At 49.9% G+C, this 19,587-nt stretch overlaps 1 protein-coding gene across 1 annotated transcript in view; it reads left to right on the forward strand.

The window, feature by feature from the left end:
• Nucleotides 1–1,832: 1,832 nt before the first annotated feature.
• NT5M (5',3'-nucleotidase, mitochondrial) overlaps nt 1,833–19,587 on the forward strand; it is a 34,092-nt gene continuing 16,337 nt past the window's right edge. Inside the window, exons 1-4 of the mRNA XM_077746667.1 lie at nt 1,833–1,913; nt 3,088–3,188; nt 14,145–14,255; nt 14,497–14,557. Coding sequence (XP_077602793.1) covers nt 3,172–3,188; nt 14,145–14,255; nt 14,497–14,557 — 189 coding nt within the window. The 5' untranslated portion in view covers nt 1,833–1,913; nt 3,088–3,171. The remainder of the gene's footprint in view (nt 1,914–3,087; nt 3,189–14,144; nt 14,256–14,496; nt 14,558–19,587) is intronic.

Consider the following 19,587-nt stretch of genomic DNA (forward strand, 5'->3'; position numbering starts at 1 on the left):
GGTCACCGCCCCGAGCCTCGGGGTGGTCCCCTTGTGATAGGGGGGCCTGGGGAGGCCCGAGGGCGCTGCGCCTGGCGCACCCCTGCGCGCAGGAACTGTCGGCTGTCCTCGAGGGCTTCTCAAAAGTCAGGCAAAAAGGAAGCGTAATATACTAACTATCTTTAGCTGACTTTTGAAGTTTTGGTGCATTCGGCCCACAAGTCTTTTAGTTTTTTAAATGAAATACACGTTACAAGTAAAGTCCTCTTTGACCCCTGCCACAGTCACGTGCCCATTTCTTCATCCTCACGAATTTGATGAGTGTCTACTGTTCTTTGTTGCCCTTTTCCTTGAATGCAGAGTTCCCAGTGGCATTTGAGGCCCAGAGAGGTTGAGTGACTTTCTGGACATCACACAGTGAGTCAGTGGTCAAGATGGGGTGAGAGCAACTCCTTGCTTTATCCCCTTGCCCTGATGGCCCTGCTGAACCTGAGCCCACCACATCCCCCTGACCCCTCACGTGCTCGGCTCTCTGAGTCGTGATGGACGAGCAAATATCCAGGCACGTTTCTAGACAGATGGCTTGGTTTGCATTGAGTTTAAACTATTTGGTGAAAGGAACGGGCTTTTGTTTTCTGGCATCCCTTGGTTGGCCACATAGGGTCACCACCAGAAGTTTGATGATGATGATATTCGAGCCTATTTTGTACCACAGGTTGACTGCATTAACTCCCGTGTGAATAGACATTATTATCTCCATGATGCCGGTGAGGAGGCTTGTCCTAAGTCAGATAGCCAGTAAGGGGTTGAGCTAGGATTGGAACCCAAGTCTGTCTGCCTTCCAAGCACATTTAGCTCCTCTCCCCCAAGTCCTCTTCTTTGTCCTGCTCTAACAAGTAACGTTTCCTTTGACTTAAAAAAGGTGACTTGACAACAATTGGTTTGTTGAGAGGCAGGTGTTAAAGAGAAAATGAAGCGCCATGTCTCTTCATTAACACCAGGCACTTCAGAAGGTGACTTCCCAGAGTTCTGTGTGCTCACTTCTCCCAGCTCTACTAGCTGATTCCCAGCTTCAAACTGGAGAGAATACTCTAGTAGTTTTGTGCGGCCTCAGTAACATATCCCCCTGCTCTGTGTGCGTGTTCATTTATAGACAGTGCACAGTATTGACAGTCTGGGCACCTTATTTCCTTCCAGAAGTGTATTAGGGCAATAAAATAAAGCCCATCCCCGATTCTGGAAAGGACAGTGGCTTTTGCAGTCCTTTGTACAGGTGTGCAGACCCCAGGACTAAGGAGATGAATTCCCATTTTCTAAGGATGAGGCAAGGGAACGAAGCTCCTGGGACACTAAGGAAGGGGTGGGTGTTCTGGGAATGACCCGCTGAGTTCTGCTTCTGGGACCATTGTAGGAAACGGATTTTAATAAATAAACATGTGCCCTTTATCCCCAGCACAGCTCGCAGCAGGACATCCCTGGGCCTCCCCTTGGCTGGGCTGGCCCAGCATCTACAGTTAAAAACAACCAGTCAACCAAAATCAATAAATAAAAAATAAAAAAATAAAAAAAATAAAAACAACCAGTCAACTAACCCAGCTTAATTATGTAAGCACATGTGCTGTACAAAATACTGCTCTGTTCGCATCCCCTCTGCTCTTCATGGTGCTCTGAGAGGTAGCCGGGGCAGAGGCGGAAGGCAACGCTCACTTTAACTGACTTGGAATCCTGCATTGTCAGGACAGTTGAGGAACTGAGCCCAGAGAGAGGAAGTGTCCTGACCAGGGTCTCAGACCAAGTTAGAGATGGAGGGAGGGAGAGATGGCTGGGATGCTGATCGCTGAGGTGACGTGGTTAGTCCGGGGTCATGCAGGAAGGGGCAAGGACCTCTCACTCCTGTGTCGTGTACGGTTTCCACCAGCCTGCACTGCCTCTGTGTGAGTCAGAAGCCGTGAGTCAAATTCTGACAGGATCACCCATAAGTGGCCTTGCAAAAGAATCCTCTGTAAGCCTCAGTTTCCTCATCAGTGAGCTGAGGACAGCAATTCTTGGGAGAACAAGGGAGAACATATATTAGCAACAAGTACTCATTTGCTTAACCCCACATAGATTGCAAAGTATGGCCAGTGTGATCTCAGGGTTCTCCACCTGTGCGACATGGTGGTCACACTGGGTCTGGAGTGTGCGGCCTCTGACCTGGCAGAGACACTTCCTGCACCGCACATGTGGGATTTAGGTTCTTACTCCTCAGAGGCCCGGGGTCTGCCTGCCTTCCCCTTGTCCGGGGCCTGGAGAAGTGTGGCACTCTGCAAACCTGATTTCGGCCCTGTGACATGAGGTAGAAACTTCTAGCCTGGGAGTTGGGAGATGGAGTTCAACTCTCAGCAATGCCACAGTTCTGCTGTGTGACCTTCAGAAAATCTCTTCTCTATTTAGAGCCTTGATTATCTCATATGAAAGACGCGGGTCTGGATTTTTGGCTTTCAAACTTTAAAAGCAGCAGAATAGTTTTTAAACAAAGTACTTACTGACATACCAACCCATAAAACATATAAAAGAGCTGTTGTAGTTGATATGGGTGAGGAACCTGGCGTTGTGCTCAATTGGCCTTCCACGTGCTCCGCCAGCCCCCCTTAACCTACACGGCACAGCAATACTCTTTAAAAACCTCTGAGTTCCTCCAGCTCTTGAATTGAAGGACTAGCACCGTGTCAAGACCTGGGCCACTCTCAGAGCCTCTACGATGCCTCTGGCCATTAGAATCAAGCAAGTGCATGATTCATTGATGACCTGCCCTGGATCCCAGGTGGCTCTAGCCATGCCTGTAGCAGAGCAGGGTTTGGGATCCATGGCCTTGACACCTTAGCCGTTCTCTGCTGGGTCCTTGCTGAAGTCAGAGCCCCTGGAGATGGGCTGGAACACACACACGCTCCATGTGATCCACCCTCCCCCTAGGATGTGTGTGTGTGTGTGTATGTGTTGGGGGTGAAGGGAGTGTGGAAGGCTCACACTCTTCATGTCAGCAGCTCTTCCCAGCCGTACCATCGTCCCTGTGGTGAGTCAAGGTGCTGAGTACCCTGGAAGTCACCTGTTTCCCTCTCGTCTTCCTAGGAGAAGGCCATTAGCATATGGGAATCGGAAAATTTCTTTCTTGACCTGGAGCCTCTACCGGGGGCTGTGGAAGCTGTGAAGCAGATGGCCGAGCTAGAAAAGTAAGTTTGTCTTCCCGCCAGAGCATTTGAGCCTTCCTCCTGCTGGCGCCTCCCCTTCTCCGCTGCTGCCGCCCCTGCCCTCGGCCACCCTGCCTTCTCTCTCCTCATCCCTGCGCAGGCCTCCATGCTTGCATCTTCAGCCCTGGACCTGACAACACCCTCACTGAGTGACACACACTCGACCTGTAGGCTAGTGAGGTGTTTTGACCCAGTAACAGGAGAAAATATTGAGTCTAATTGGACCTGGTTGACTGGGTGCTGGATGTGCCTTTAGTCAGCAAAGAGCTGAGAACCGATGCTGTTAGATGCTGCCGGACTTCAGTGGTACAGGGACCGACAAACATAATCCTGCCGTCACAGAGCTCGTAGCGCCGCCAGAGCGTAGATGCTGACGTGAAAGAATCTCACGGGCAGGGATAATCACAGATTGTGAAAGTGCTGAAAAGGAACAGAGTAAAGGGTATGAAGGCGTCTAACAGGAGACCTAATGAGAAAGGTGGTTTAGGAAGCAGGAGTATTGTGTGAGGTATTTCTGTTTTGTTCTCGTGAAGTGGTTGGTTCTGTGAGCTGAAGCTCCCGCTCCATAACCGCCCACTAAAACCCAGCAGTTACAGATGATGCGCTTCCCTGAGGACTTAAAACAGAAAACACAAAAAGCCATATTGAGATGTAACCCTGATACCATATGCCCATTTAAAGTGTACAGTTCAACAGGTACATTCACAGAGTGGTGCATTCATGACCACAGTCCATTTCAAAACACTTTTGTGTTTTGAAAGAAACACAAAAGAAACCCTATGCCCATTGGCAGTCACTGCCCATTTTTCTTCCCTTGCAGCCCTAGGCAGCCACTGTCTGCTCTACGTCTCTGTACATTTGTCTGTGTTAGACGTTTCATGTAGGTTTCATGTGCACACACTGTGTGGTCTTTTGTGATTGGCTTCTTTTATGACGCGCTGTGTTTTCAGGGTTCATCTGCTTCCTAGAACAAATCAGTATTTCATTCCTTTTCATTGCTGGGCAATATTCCACAGTATGGACATGCCACGTTTGGTTCATCTGTCCATCAGTTAGTAGACACTTCTGCTTTTTAGGTATAAAGAATAATACTGCTATGGACACTCATGTACAAGTTTTTTTGTGATTGTATGTTTTCATTTTTATTAGGTGTCTATATACTTAGGAGCAGAATTGCTAGGTCTGGTAGTAAATTCATGTTTGACATTAAGGGACTGGCCAACTTTTCTAAAGTGACAATACCATTTGACATTCCCATTAGCAATGGATGAGGATTCCAACTTCATATCCCTGCCAACTGTCATGGTCTTTTTTTTTAATTTTTATTTGTTTTAATTTTTTTTTTTACATTTATTTTATTTCTGAGACAGAGTGTGAGGGGGGAAGGGGCAGAGAAAGACAGAGAAACAGAATCTGTAACAGGGTCCAGGCTCCAAGCTGTCAGCACAGAGTCCAACGTGGGGCTCGAACTCAGGAATGGTGAGATCATGACCTGAGCTGAAGTCAGACACTCATCTGACTGAGCTACCCAGGCGCCTCTCTCTCTCTCTCTCTCTCTTTTTTTTTTTTTCCCAGTAGGCTTCACGTGTAGCATGGAGCCCAATGCAGGACTTGAACTGATGTTCTGAGATCAAGGCCTGAGCTAAGATCCAGAGTTAGATACTTATAACAAACTGAGTCACCCTGGCTCTCCATGTCATCTTTTTTTATTGTAGCTGTCTTAGTGGGGTGAAGGTATAGCTCATCATGTTTTTGATTTGCATTTCTCTGAGGGCTAATGACTTGACCATCTTCTTGTGTGCTCATTATTAGCCATTTGTGTATCTTTTTTGGAGAAATGTTTATTCAAATCCTTTGCTAATTTTTTTTCAGTTGGGTTATTGATCTTTTTTATTGCTACTTTTTAAGAGTTCTTTATTTTAGATAACAAGTCCCTAATCAGATATATGATTTGCAAATATATTCTCTCACTCGGTATGAGTTATTGCTTTACTTTCTTGGTGGTGTCCTTTAAATTCCAAGGTTTTTGTTTGAATATAGTTCAATTTATCTTTTGTCTTTGTGTTTTTGCTATCGTATCTAAGTATCGCTCGCCTTAGCCAAGGTCACAAAGACTTGTTCCTATGTTTTCTTCTAAGAACTTTATAGTTTTAGCTCTTATATTTAGCTCTTTCATTTAGGTCTTTGATCCATTGTGAGTTAATTTTTGCATAAAGTGTAAGGAATGGGTCCCACCTCAATCATCATCCTGAATGACCAATCACACATATGGTATGATTTGGTTTTTATCATGCCTTGTAAATACCTCCTCAAATCATCAGCGTTCAAGTTCTACCATTAGAACTTCGCGTTAGAGTTTGAGTTCAGTTGCAGACTCCTTTGGGTGGTAATTTATTTTTACACTTGAGTCGGGACCTGCAGAGTAGTGTATTTCATTCTGGTTTATGATTTGAACTTGATATATAGTGGGATACTGTTGTACGACTTCTTCCACCTGCAGGGAGAGCCTAGAGAGGCAGAGCACATGTGTATCTGCACTGAAGCTCTTCTTAATTCTCCTTGGGTCTGGATCAGCGTTTCCTGGACCACATTCAGCCAGCTGTTTCCTGGGGTGCTGGATAGCATAGTGATTAAGGTTGTGTCCTAAGTGGAGTCGAGCTGCCCAGGCTCAAATCCGGGCTTTTCTAGAATCTAACTCTCAGAGGTTGGGCAAGTTATTAAACATTTTGGGTTTCAGTTTCTTCAAGTATAAAATGAGGGCTATGAGAAAGTCTTCAGTATGGCTCCTGGCACACTGTAGGTGCTCAGTAAAGGTTAGCTGCTTGTGTTATTATCCTGCAAGAGTTAACAGGTATGCAACAAAAAAGCATTCATTAAGTAAAACAACGTGGGGGGCATTAGATTAAGGTTTCTCTACCTTCAGACTTCTAGGGGCTTCTAGTTTGCTAGTGTGCATCGTGCTCTTCCCTGGGGTTGCAGAGCATGCAGCGTTCTTCATGTGAATCCTAGCCTAGAACACTTCCCGTCAGAGCTTCCCTGTTAACACCTCTGAAAATGCAAGTCCAGAACAAACCACAGACCTTTTTACCTCCATTTGGCTCCTAACTGGGTAGATTCCTAAGGTCAGTCAGTGCCCAAAGTTTGGACAGAGAGAGACTGATCTAGTCAGTAACTAAGTGGATAGCCTTGTGTCTAGTGCCAAAGTAGACAGAAGCCAAGGTATAAAATGTTACTTAAGGGATATTTGTCAGGCACCTGCTACATGCTGTGGATACAGAAGTATGCAAGAGACAGCAAGAGACGTTGCCTTCAAAGAGTTCACTAGCAAACAGATGACTAGAGCATAGCTCTAGAAGTGGCGTGGCAGATGTATGAATGCAGACAGGCAGCGCTAATACTCCACAGGGGAGGCGGTGATACTTGAGCTGTCATCTTGAAAAATGAAGAGGGATCTGGCAGGTGGAGAAGGCAAAGAGGTGTCAGGTGGAAGGGGAAAAGTGAGCGAACACCTTACCTGCCCACTGTCCTAAAACAGCCGCCCTGGCTCACCGTGTCCTTGCTCCAGCAGCAATGAGCAGGAAGCACTGCGTCCTTCGACCAACTTCAGTGGCAACTACCCTTTTTTTTTAATGTTTATTTTTATTTTTGAGAGGGGGGGAGGGGCAGACAGAGAGGGAGACAGAGGATCCAAAACAGACTCTGCGATGACAGCAGAGAGCCTGAAACGGGGCTTGAACGCACAAACCTATAGGTCATGACCTGAGCGGAAGTCGGACGCTCAAGTGACTGAGCCACCCAGCCATACCCTTTATTTTTATTATTCAGTGATACATGAGTATATTCTTGTGAAAAACTCAGTGTGCACATATGTGAAAAATGTGAGTTGCTCATTTTCTCCCTCTCTCCCCGTGTACATCTCCCTCCTCGTTAACAGTCTGGGGTGTATGCTATGCTTACAGACCTTTTAAAATTCATTTATGTACAGGGGCACCTGGGTGGCTTAGTCGGTTAAGCGTCCGACTTTCGCTTAGGTCATGATCTCGCAGTTCGTGGGTTCGAGCCCCGCGTCGGGCTCTGTGCTGACTGCCAGCTCAGAGCCTGGAGCCTATTTCAGAGTCTGTGTCTCCCTCTCTCTCTGACCCTCCCCTGCTTACTCTGTCTCTCTCTCTCTCTCCTAGAAATAAATAAATTAAAAAAAATTTTTTTTTAAATAAAAATAAAAAAATAAAATTCATTTACATACATATTTGTATGGTTTACAAACACAGGTTTATCTGTATATAAATTTATATGTTCTACCCAGTGGCTAGGCTGCTGCAGCTAAAGAGGCCTCTGTCTGCACCTACCTGTTCCTCCCCATTCTCCTGGGTATGTTCTCTAAGCTGATACTATATGTCTGTGTTGTCCCTTCCTCTTTAAATGTGGGCTCCCTGGGGTCAGGGACTGTCTCAGTTATGGCTGTATTCTCTGTCCCGAGGGTGCTACCTGGCACAGGGCACAGGCTCAGGTATTGGGTGAATAAACATTCACGTAATAATTATTGTTTATAAAATAGGAATGTGATCTTCTGTATTATTCTATTGCTTTCTCTTTTGTACCTAACAGTATGTGTTTGCTATCTTTCTGCAACAACACTGTGGAACTATCTTATTCTTTTAAACTACTGCATCATGTTTTAATTGTATACATATGCCATCATCTATTTAATGAGTTCCATATAAACATTTAAGTTGGTTCTCATTGCTTCTTATTTATCAGGGCTATGGTGAGTACACATGCAAGTATTTCTGTACAATAGTGGACTGGCTGGATCAAAGCCATATGCATCTTTATTTTATTATTAAAGTTTTTTAAATTTTAGAGAGAGCACAAGCAGAGGAAGGGCAGAGGGATAGAGAGAATTATTTAAAAATTTTTTCATGGTTATTTATTTTTGAGAGAGAGAGATAGAGAGACAGACCACAAGTAGGGGAGGGGCAGAGAAAGAGGAAACAGAATCTAAAGCAGGCTCCAGGCTCCGAGCTATCAGCACAGAGCCCAACATGGGGCTCGAACCTACGAACCATGAGATCATGACCTGAGTTGAAGTCAGATGCTTAACTGACTGAACCACCCCAGAACCCCAGAGAGAATCTTAAGCAGATTCCACCCTCAGCACTGAGACCCACATGGGGCTTGATCCCACGACCCTGGTGTCATGACCTGATCCAAAATTAAGAGACTGAGCCACCCAGGTACCCCTCCATATGCATTTAAAAACCATTTTTATTGAAGTATAATTAGCATACAGTGTTATGTTAGTTTCCAGTGTACTATATAATGATTCAGCAGTCATATACATCACTCAGTGCTCATTACAGTGAGTGCACTCTAAATTCCTTTTATCTGTTTTGGCCATCACCCCACCCACCTCTCCGCAGGCAACCACCAGTCTGTGCTCTGTACTTAAATTTGATACATACTTAGTGATAGATACTTAAATGCTTTTCTTTCTGCAGATGTCCCCCCAGAACAACTAGCATAGTATATTCCATATGAAGTGCCATTAGTCAGCATGACTTATCCTTGAAAGGGACATTTGACATCTGAAAATAGCCGAAACTGTTTTGGGGTCACTACCAGCAAAGAAATGAGTCATAGCTGAATCTCCCTAGTGCTTAGAATATGATGGAATTTTTTAAGTTTATTTATTTATTGAGAGAGAATGCGCAGGGGAGGGGCAGAGAGAGAGAATATTCCAAGCAGGCTCCATGCTGCCAGCACAGAGCCCAGTGTGGGGCTTGAACTCACAAACCCATGAGATCGTGACCTGAGCTGAAATCCAGACTCAGGCGCTTGAACGACTGAGCCACCCAGGCGCCCCTAGAATATGATGGATTTTAATATGTGCTGAATAAAAGGAATTCATGATGCCTAAGGCAATGAGCACTTTCTATTGAGATTATAATTGACTTCAGAAGTTGGTCCCTAAGAGAAGGCTGAAAAATGTTTGTTTAAAAAAAAAACAATGGTTAATTTTGGAAAATTTAAATATAGGATAAAAAGTCATTTATAATCTCATCACTTTGAAACCACCACTTGCTTATATTTACTGTTTTTGCTGGAGTTTTCTTTCATTTAGATCTTTTCCCCATAGTTGTTATTATAATACGTATAACTTCAAGCATGTATGAAGCAGTAGCAGCGTTTGCCAAAACAAGTATTTGACGTCCTAGGAGGACTACTTACCACCAGTCATTTACAAGGATAAGTTTAGATGTGCTCACACCTGTGGGGTTTTTTTATGTTTATTTATTTTTGAGAGAGAGAGACAGACAGAGCATGAGTGGAGGAGGGGCAGACAGAGAGGGAGACACAGAATCCAAAGCAGGCTCCAGGCTCCGAGCTGTCAGCACAGAGTCTGACGTGGGGCTCGAACTCACGGACCCATGAAACCATGAACTGTGAGCTCATGACACTTAACCAACTGAGCGACCAGGTGCCCTGCTCATACCTGTTTTTAACCATGACTTTTAATACCCTATTGTTAGAAGCTGAAGGAGGGACAGTAAAGCATCCTCTGTACTGAGAAGGCACTTTGAGACCAGAAAACATACAGTTTCCTGGGGACTGCATACAGTTTACGCGATTTTGTTCAGGGTGACTCTGACGGGGGGATCAGGTGAGCAATGCCCCAGAACTGCACAACTATTCTCTGCCAAGTCCTGATGGTAGGCTGTAGATTTTCTAGAGGGAAGGGATATGCAGAGAGCACTGTGCTGAGGCCAGAGGGACTAACGCTTGACAGACCTCATGGCCCCCTCTGGGTACCAGAAGAGGGGGGAGAAATCTATGCTATGGCTACTAGTTATCTCAGCATTGTTAGGAGAGATCAAAGCATGCCTTTCCCCATTCTGATCAGGGCATACAGTAACCTCCAAGGGGCCTGGATTACATACCCCCAAGGAGTTCATTGCATGGACACGAGCAAGATGGAGGGCCAAAGATGGAGTGGGTGTGGTCAGCACGCCTACGATTGTGGGGCCTGACATAGGAGGCAATGTATTCATTCACTCACTAGACAGATACATTTCGTGTCACTTAATATGTACGGGGCACTGTGCTAGCACTGGGGATAGATCGGTAAATAAGACACCTAACCGAAGGTCTCAGGTCTCAAGGAATTTTCAATATGGTGGGGGAGATGGCAAGAATAAAGAAAAATAACTTCAGTCTGCAATAAGCTTTGTGAAGGCAATAAACAGGCGATGCGTGTGAGATGGGAAGGGGCTGCTTCAGATGGGTGGAACGGTTTCTCTGAGGAGGTGACATTGGACTTCAGAGCTAAATGGTAAGAACAAGCTAGCTAGTAAGGAGCCAGGGTACAAAGGCCCTAAGAGGGGTAAGGATTCTGCTTCTTTGAGTGACATCTTAGAGGAGGCCATTGTGGCTAGAGTTCAGTGAGTGTGGAGGGGGCGGAGGAGCAGGTGGAAGAGAGAATGACGTGATTTAATGTGGGTTTTAAAAACACAGGCTTGGGGCGCTCAGTTGGGACAGGCATTTCTCCAGAGAAGGTATGTGAATGGCCAATGAGGGCATGACCATTTGCCCCGACCTCATTCATCTGTAGGGAAATGCAAATCAACACAACGAGATACCACTTCATACCTCCTAGAATGAGCATAATGATAAAGGAAAGGGACAATCCTAAGTATTGCCGAAGATGTGGAGGTTTTGGAACGCCTATCTCTGCTGGTGGGGTTGTAAAGGCATGCAGCTACTGTGGGAAGCACTAGGGAACAATTTCCTCCAACTGTTAAATATGGGGGCGCCTGGGTGGCTCAGTGGGTTAAGTGTCCACTCTTGATTTCAGCTCAGGTCAGGATTCCAGGGTCATAAGATTGAGCCCTGTGTTAGGCTGTATGCTCCGTGTGGAGCCTGCATCAGATTTTTCTCTCTCTCTTCCTCTGCCCCCTCCCCTGCTCGCACTCTCCCTCTGAAAAAAATAAAATAAAAAAGGTCAGTCTGGATGCCTGGGAGGGGGTGTGGGGGTAGGAAGGCTTGGCGGGGGCAGGATTATAAGCCGAGGAACCATCAGAGGTGGTGTGGTTAACTCAGTAACAGATGACAGGGCTTGGCTCTGGGGTGAGGACGGTGGAGGGAAGTCGGTGGAATGAAACACGCGTTAGAGGTAGACCCCATAGGTCTGGGGATACATACTGGGGGTGGGGGAAGGGTAGGGAAAGGCATGATGTTTCCTTTTCTTCCTGAGCAGCTAGATGAATATAATAGTGCCATTAACTGGGGAAGAAAGAGGACTGGGGCGCAGGGAGGACCACACGTTCCGTTTTAGAAAAACTGAGTTTGCGATGCTGGTGAGATGCCCACATGGAGATAATCAGTAGACCATTAAGGATGCGAGCCTGGCACACGGGGGGCGAGGGCTGGACTGTGACATTAAAGTTGGGGGCACCAGCATAAAGATGGCGTGTAAAGCCCAGGATGACGTCACTGAGCAGGGGGTGTAGACGAAGAGAGGCCGGGAGATTATTCTGGGGCAGCCGAGGAGGCGCAGGCGTGCCCGTGCAGGAGCTGTCGCAGAGGAGGGCGGGGCTGCTCGGGTGCTGGTGAGCAAGAGGAGAGTGGGGTGTGCATGGGACGTGGTGACATGAGGGTCCTTGGTGACTGACAACAGGCACTATCCGTGCAGCAGAGGGGATGGGCTCCAGGTTGGGTGGATTGAAGTAGGCACTGGAGATGAGGAAGTGGGGCCACCTGTTAGATGTATTGGGAGCATAGAGACGGGAGGTCACGGGGGCGGGCGTGAGGTCAAGGTCGTGTGTGTGCATACGTATGTTATAAGATGGGAGAGAACAGAACACGCTTGAATGAGAGAGAGCATATGGGAGAGGAGCTCAGGAAAAGGGGGTGTCGCAGGGCAGTAGCTCCTTGCGAAGATAAAGGGGTGGAATCTAGGGCTTGACTTGAGAGGCGGGAGGGAGGCTGTTGAACCAGAGAAGGAAGTTCAGACACAGGCACGTTTCTAGGATCCACGATGAGAAGACAGGGGCCTCACAGCCAGAAGTCCGAGGAAACGGGGGCGGTGCCGTGGCTGCCCCCGAGGGTGGAGACGTGAACACACGGCGCGACCCCGCGGGGAAAGGCTGTGGGCTCCTGCACCACTGCCTTGGGGTTGCGGTTATGAATTCAAGGCGAAAATGGTCACACTGATTATGTGCAACCCTGGGTTTCTTGGGTGCAGGTAGAAGGAGCTGGAGAGTCGGGTTCTTTTAGGGCCTTGGTGGAGAGAGAGAAGGACGAGCGGGGTGATGGGAGGAGGGCCACAGGGGCCCGAGGGAGGGCGGCGGCCCGGGATGACTGACGAGAGCCTCAGGGTTGCTGTCTTGCCGAGAGGACGCCCCGCCCCCGCCGGGGAGGACAGCAGGTGGCAGGTGGAGTGAGGCCACACTGCAGGTGTGGCCCTGGGAAGGGTGTCGGGGGTGGGGCAGAGGAGGAGGTTTTCGGAGGCGTGCAGGTTGGACCTGGGAGGTGGGGGTCGGGTCCACACGTGTGTGCATAGTGCGCGTGTACATGTGTGGCCCCTGAGGAGGCTGATGGCGTGGGATGGAGGCACATCGGTGAGCCCTCAGGCGGTGGGAGGGGTGAGGGACGGCCCCCGGGCAAGGGCAGCTGGGAAGGCTTCCCCGAGGCAGGGGTTTTGAAGCAGTGTTGCTGTGCAGATGGTGGGGGGAGGCCTGGGGCCCTGAGGCCTCAGCCCAGCCCATCAAAAGATGTCGCAGGAGGCTCTTGGTCTCTGGAAAAGGATGTCGAGGCCAGACACAGCGCAGCGGATGAGCAGTACAGGCCGGAGAGCCTACTGAAGCGGAAGTGTGCTCTGGAGACGTGAGGCCAGGCGAGCCCAAGGAGAGCCGCGCCGCTGGGCCTGGACTTCCCCTCTCACCGGCGGTTGTTAGCAACGGGGTGGAATCGTCATTCCTTGAGTCGGGGATTTCTTGGAAGCAGGGGGTCTCTTCCAGGAATGCGGGTTACTCGCTTTTCTTCCTGATTTGGTGGGGGGGCTCCTGTCAGGGCTTAGTGCGGCTTTGTCAGCCATCTGGGGCCTGTCTGGCTTGATCTGGTTTCTCCTGGGTTTTGGAGTGCTGCCTGGACGGGGCCTGTGGCTTCCTCTCTGCTGGCCTCCAGGCCTCCGGTTAGAACCTGACCGCCCGCCTGCTCTGACAGGAGGAATGGTCTGGAAGCGAGGAAGGGCCTCCTCACCTTGTGTCCCTGAGGCGCTAGGGGTGAGGGCACGCCGGGGGAGGCAGGTTCCTTGGGGGAGGCCGGCTGTCAGTGCGGGTGGGAGGTGAGAGCGCGCCTCGAGCGGAGGCTGAGTACCCAGGGGACCGACCCTGCTCGCGGGCGGGGGCAGTGAGGTTGGCAGGGCAGCGCCAAGAGAGCCGAGCCTCGGGGTCACTGGGAGGCGCTGGCGTTCCTGCCTGGGGACCTGGCCACCTGACGTAGGTCGGACTCTCGGGACTAATTTGCCAAAGAGAAAAGGAGCCCAGGAAACCTAGTCTTCCCCAGGCTCAGTTCCATGCCCGCTTTGTGCGGGTGTTTGGGACCAGATGGCTGTGTTGCTGAGGGCCTGGGGCCCCCGGGCTGTGGGGACAATGCGCTTCCCATCAGTCACCAGGGCAGAGCCAGACCTGGGGGAGGCGGCGTTCCTCAGCAGAGCCCTTGCTCCTCAGCACAGCCCTTGCTCATCTTGAGGGGCCTCCCTCCCTTGTCGGGCGCTTAGCCTGGCCCAGAGGATGGGGCCCCTCCTCTGTGTCTCCGCCGCCGCTGGAGGCCTTGGCGGGCTCCCTGCAATGGAAGACTTCTGCCTCCCAGGGTCCTATACTTTGTGTGGCCTGAGGCCCGGATTCTCCCTCAAGTAACTTGCTCTGCCTCCTTTTACAGCGTCTCATCACTCGTGCTTCCTTCTCTCAGCATTTCCCCGTTCAGATCCCAGAGGGGACAAGTGATTGGCCCCGCTCACCGTTTGGCTCCGGCCTTGCAGAAGTGCCATAGGTGGGATTCCCGTCCCTGAGCAGGTCGCGGGGCCAGAGGTGATGTCGCACATGGTGCTCAGGGCTGTGGGACAGAGCGGATGCGTCCGGCTTGGATGGCAGTGCAGGGGCGGTGGGTTTTCCAGTTCCCGGTGATGGGTGCAGCCCCGTGAGGGCCTGACGCCTGCAGAGCAGGAGGGCAGGGGTGACGAAGGCCGCGGAGACGTGGGTGCTCAGGCTGACTGTCCTTCCTCTTGTCACAGCACTGACGTGTTCATCTGCACGAGCCCCATCAAGATGTACAAGTACTGTCCCTACGAGAAGGTAAGCAGCCTGCTGGGAGTGGGCCTGGTGCTCTGCCTCTTCTCAGTGTTACCCTCCGTGCAGCGGGTGAGGCGTGCTGGCGCTCAGCACCCCCCCGGGGGAGGGGCGCGGACCCTCACAGCGCCGCCTTTGCCGGCTTGGGGCCCCTCGTACCTGCCTCTCCTCCCGTCATCTCCCCTGTCCCTGCCAGCAACTCCTCTCCCAAAGGTCGCCCCTAGCACCCGTCTGAAATTCCAGCACATTCTCTGCATGGAGCCTGGCGAGGATGCCAGCTTCTCTGGGAAGGCTGACCACCCCCACGTCAGTGAGGCATCACTTGTGAGGGGCTTCAGGGGAGCCCGCGGAGGCAACCCACACCCAGATGTTAGGGCGCGGGAATCCATTCACAGAGTCTGACAAGCTGAAACGGTTACATCACGCTTTGCAACACTCAAGTGTCACCATCTTTATCGAAAAGAACTAGAATTAGAAAAAACCGAGGCTTTTCTGGAATCTGGGAACCTATGGTTGCCAAACCCACAGGAAAGGTGTGTTGCCCAGGATGTGGGCACTCCCACCACAGGTGGGTTCACAGGAAGTGGGGGCAGCCTCCCCAGTCCAGGAAGGTGGGATTGGGGGCCCAGAACCCCTCCTTCAGGAGCCCGCTCAGAACAGATCTTCAGGCATGAGTTTTCTCAAGTGTCTCACACAGTCTCTCCTCTTTCCAACGCCATGTTAGAAACAAAACATACGCAGTCCGCACAACATTAAGTGCCTCGGGTGTGCGGTAAGTGCAATGGGAACTCACCCTTGCTGAGCAGTGAATTCCCATTCCAATGTCCCAACATGGGCGTTATGCAAAGCAGTGGCAGTCACCATTTCATCCCGTGCTCCTGCATCCCATTCCCTGGCTACCCCCTGACGTTTCACATGAGTTTGGCCAAACTCAAGGGAGCTAAGGACTTAGCATCAGGAAGTATGGAATTAGGACTGAAGGCCTGGTCCGCTGTTTCTAGTAGGGCAGTGATCTGAAGTCAGGTCCCCAGACCAGTGGGATCTGGGTCCCCCAGACATCTGATAGAAGTGGACGTTCTTCAGCCCCTCTATGACCTTCTGGGTCAGAAACTCTGGAAGCAGCCCAGTGTGTTTTACCACGTCCACCAGGTGCACCCGTACATGTGCGTAACTATTGGCCAGAGTAACTATTTCACCTGTGCTTGCAGTGGGTGGTCCGGGTGATTGTCTAGTGCTCAGTGGAGTGAGATGGAGGAAAGGGTTGTCATTCTTGCATTCCTGGGCATTCGGGCTCCATCTTTATGCCCAGCATCCCACCTGTACAGCTTCAGCCCAGGACTGCCCTCAGACTCTAGACAACTCAAGCCTGATGTCCCTATGTCCTCCCGTCTGTCCGTCCCCCTCAGTAAACTGGCATCGTCCACCAGCCTCTGAGGCTGAGAGCCAGGGAGCCATCCTGGTGATGCCCTTCTTACCCCTCGTGCCCAGGGCATCAAGTTGTAGTTCCTGTTCAGGGCATCTGGCATCCGCCTACTCTCCCCATCACACCACCTTAGCTTAACTTCCCAGATCCACCAAGAGAGCCGTCTACACTGCCTGTTCATCTCAGTTCCACACAGAGCCAGGGAGGTCTTTCACAAAGTAGATCATGTCAGTCTCCTGCTATAAAACCTTTCAGTAGTTTCCCATTGCACTTAAAATAGAATTTTAAAGTACCTGCATATACACACACACGAACTCCTCCCCACAACTGGCAAAGCCCCTCCCAGCCGTCTCTCCTGCCATGCTAAGTTCCTGATCCTCTGTTCTTGATGGATGCTCCATGTTCCCATTTCTCCAGCAGGCCCGGTGTTCTTGACTCGGGCCCTTCAACATGCTGGGTCCTCTGCGTGCCTGGCTCCTCCTCATCCATGAGGCCTCACTCAGCTGTCCGCCACCCCATTTGCTGACCGTGTCTAAAAGTTTGTCTTTTCTCTGCCTTGTTGTTCCATCCCTCAGCCCCTTGTTTCCTGTGTAAACACTTGCAAGGAGTTTACATCTCTGTCTATGTCTTCTTGTCTGTCTGTCTCCCTGCTAGACTGCACGCCTCATGAGGGCAGTGACTGTATCTGTGTTGCTTACTTTTGGTCCCAGTGCCTGGCATGCCAGGAGCACTCAGTATTTGCTGTCGGATGAATAGATTCAACAGGCACGTATCAAACGTGTTTTGGCAATGATGTTTGCTATTTATTTGATGCCTTTGCTATGCCAGGCACTATACGTTTGCTATCAGTACGGTGGCTCCCTCTGTAACAGAGGCCTTCTCTGCTGAGAGAGGCGAGGCAGCTCTTCCCTGAGTCTGATGATCGTACCGGCAGCGGGGCTTGGTCCAGAGCCGTGCATCCCAGAGCCCGTGTGCCTTTAGCTGCTCCCCCCCAAGCAGCACATGCCCACTGCAGAGGCCCGGAGGAGGATCTCACTCGGGACTCCCTCGTTGCAGTGACAGCAACGGTGTCTAGCTAACTTGATGAAAAAGAGAGTTTATTAGGAGGCTGTTGCTTTGCTTAGAGAACCGCAGGAGACTCTGAAGGAGCGTCCCATCGACAAGCTGCGGGGAGCCAGAGCCAGCAGGCGGTCTCTCCAAGCACACGTGCTCCCCACGACCACAGCCCCCTTCATTCCCCATCTGTGGGTGTGCTGGCCCCAGATTCACGTTCCCGGGAGGGCGCTCAGGTCACACTCCCTGCCCTTGTTCAGGGGAGGGCGGGCATCCTGACTGACGTCCCATTAAGGACAGGGGTCTTTGAAGAGAAAAATTGAGGTGCTGTTATCAGAGGAAGGGGCTCAGTAATAGTGGACAATGGATGCCCTGACCAAACAAAAGAGAAAACAACAAAACCCTGACTACAAAATCTACCACCTTGGTAAATACTCTGTTAATATTTTGAGGTGTTTTTAGTTTCTCTTTGATGCATATCAATTTTTTTAAATTTTTTAAATATTTTATTTATTTCTGAGAGAGAGAGAAGAGAGACAGCATGAGCAGGGGAGGGTCAGAGAGAGAGGGAGACACAGAATATGAAACAGGCTCCAGGCTCTGAGCTGGCAGTCAGCACAGAGCCCGATGCGAGGCTTGAACCCACTAACTGTGAGATCGTGACCTGAGCTGAAGTCAGACGCTTAACCGACTGAGCCACCCGGGCGCCCCGCATATTAATTTTTTTATGTTTATTTATTTTTGAGAGAGGAAAGGGAGAAACCGGGGTTGGGACAGAGAGAAAGAGACACAGAATCCGAAGCAGGCTCCAGGCCCTGAGCTGTCACCACAGAGCCTGACGTGGGTCTTGAACCCACAAACCATGAGATTATGACCTGAGCCAAAGTCCAATGCTTAACCAACTGAGCCACCCAGACACATTTCTTAGATGCATATCAAATATAATATTTTTTAACAAAACTTAAATCTCATGTATTTTAGCATCCTCTTTCTACTTAATATAGTTTTAGCCTATTTTCCTGTCACCAAATATTCTTGAAAAATATGATTGCTAATAGCTGAAGTCGTCTTGTAAATAAATCTTCATATGATTATGTCCATAGGATAGATTCCAGGAAATAGAAGTCCTGACTCCCACAAGGGGTGTCCACCATGACCCGCACTACAGGGAGGGTCAAACCGTTGGCACTGTGTTGGCAGCGGGCAGGGGCCAGGCCGGGCCACATCGGGTCAGTCAGTGGAGGAGGTGGGACACTGAACAAAGACATGAAGACAGGAAAATGCAGAGTATGTTTGAGGAACTTTGGGTGAATCGTGTTGGCTGGTGGCCCTAGGGCCTGGCTAGGAGGTAGGCTTGGGATCAGGCTGGGGTGCAAGCTTATCTCCCAGCCCTCTGTCACCGTTTGCCCACATTGTCACCACCCCCGGCCCCCTGAAGTTAGAGGGGAAGGTGGACTGACTGTGTCCTGCAAAGAGGTGAAAGTAGCTGCAGCCACCTCCTCTTCCACCATCCATGTGACCTCCCATCCCTGGTAGATGGACCCTGTGTCCTTGACCTCCCATCCCTGGTAGATGGACCCTGTGTCCTTGACCTCCCATCCCTGGTAGACAGACCCTGTGTCCTTGGCCTCCCATCCCTGGTAGACGGACCCTGTGTTCTTGTCCTGCGGAGGCTGGGGGCAGACGGGTGTTGATGATTCTTCTGCTGGTGCCTGCAGTGGGGTGAGGATGGATGTTTTGTCCTCACAGCAGTCCCAGTGGGTACTCCAGACCCAGACCTCTCACAGGGTTTTTCCCTCCGTGCCTTGCCCCCACGACAGCATCAGCCTTTGGCAGCAGAAGTGGGAGTTTTTCTCCTTAGTTGATTCACCTCGAGACCCAGTCAAAGGAAGGAAACCCAATTGCTAAGAGGTCAACTTCTTTATCATACCTAGGGAGTCAGAGTTAGGTCCCATTCGGGTTATCGGTACCTTCTTTCTGGATGGATCTTGCTGACATTTTAAACCTAGACCCACTCTGGAGTAGCTGACTCATGAATTGGTAGTACATTCAGGCAAGGGCTTCACCTTTAATGATCCATTAACCTTCATAATAGCCCTTTGAGGTAGGTAATGTTATTATCTTCATTCTACAGGTGAGGGAACTGAGGCACAGAGAAGTTAAGTCACCTGCCCAAGGTCAACAGCAAGAAATGGCGAGTCAGGCTTGGGCAGTTTGGCTCCAGAGCCTATGCTCTGTACCTCTGTGCTATGTCAACCGCCTTTTCTCATTCCACCAGAGTCAGAACTTAGCACGATATTACTAGGTGGTTTTTCCCCCCCAAAGAGATTTAAAAACAATCCACGGTAAATGCTTCATGCTCAAGCATGACCTTTGGCTGTTACTTTTCCTCATTCACAAGGTGAGTGATCACAAGTGGAATTAAGTGAGATGCTTGGATGTAACGGTGGGGCACGTGCTTTTCATTTGAAGTCTCATCTCCTGATACGTCTGCTAGATTCTGTGTTTGATTTTAAGAATAAGTGTTAAACATTTCCACCCCATTAGTGAGCCTCTTCAC

The sequence above is a fragment of the Crocuta crocuta genome, unplaced genomic scaffold (assembly GCF_008692635.1).
Source record: "Crocuta crocuta isolate KB4526 unplaced genomic scaffold, BGI_CrCroc_1.0 scaffold139, whole genome shotgun sequence".
NCBI classification, from domain to species: Eukaryota; Metazoa; Chordata; class Mammalia; order Carnivora; family Hyaenidae; genus Crocuta; species Crocuta crocuta.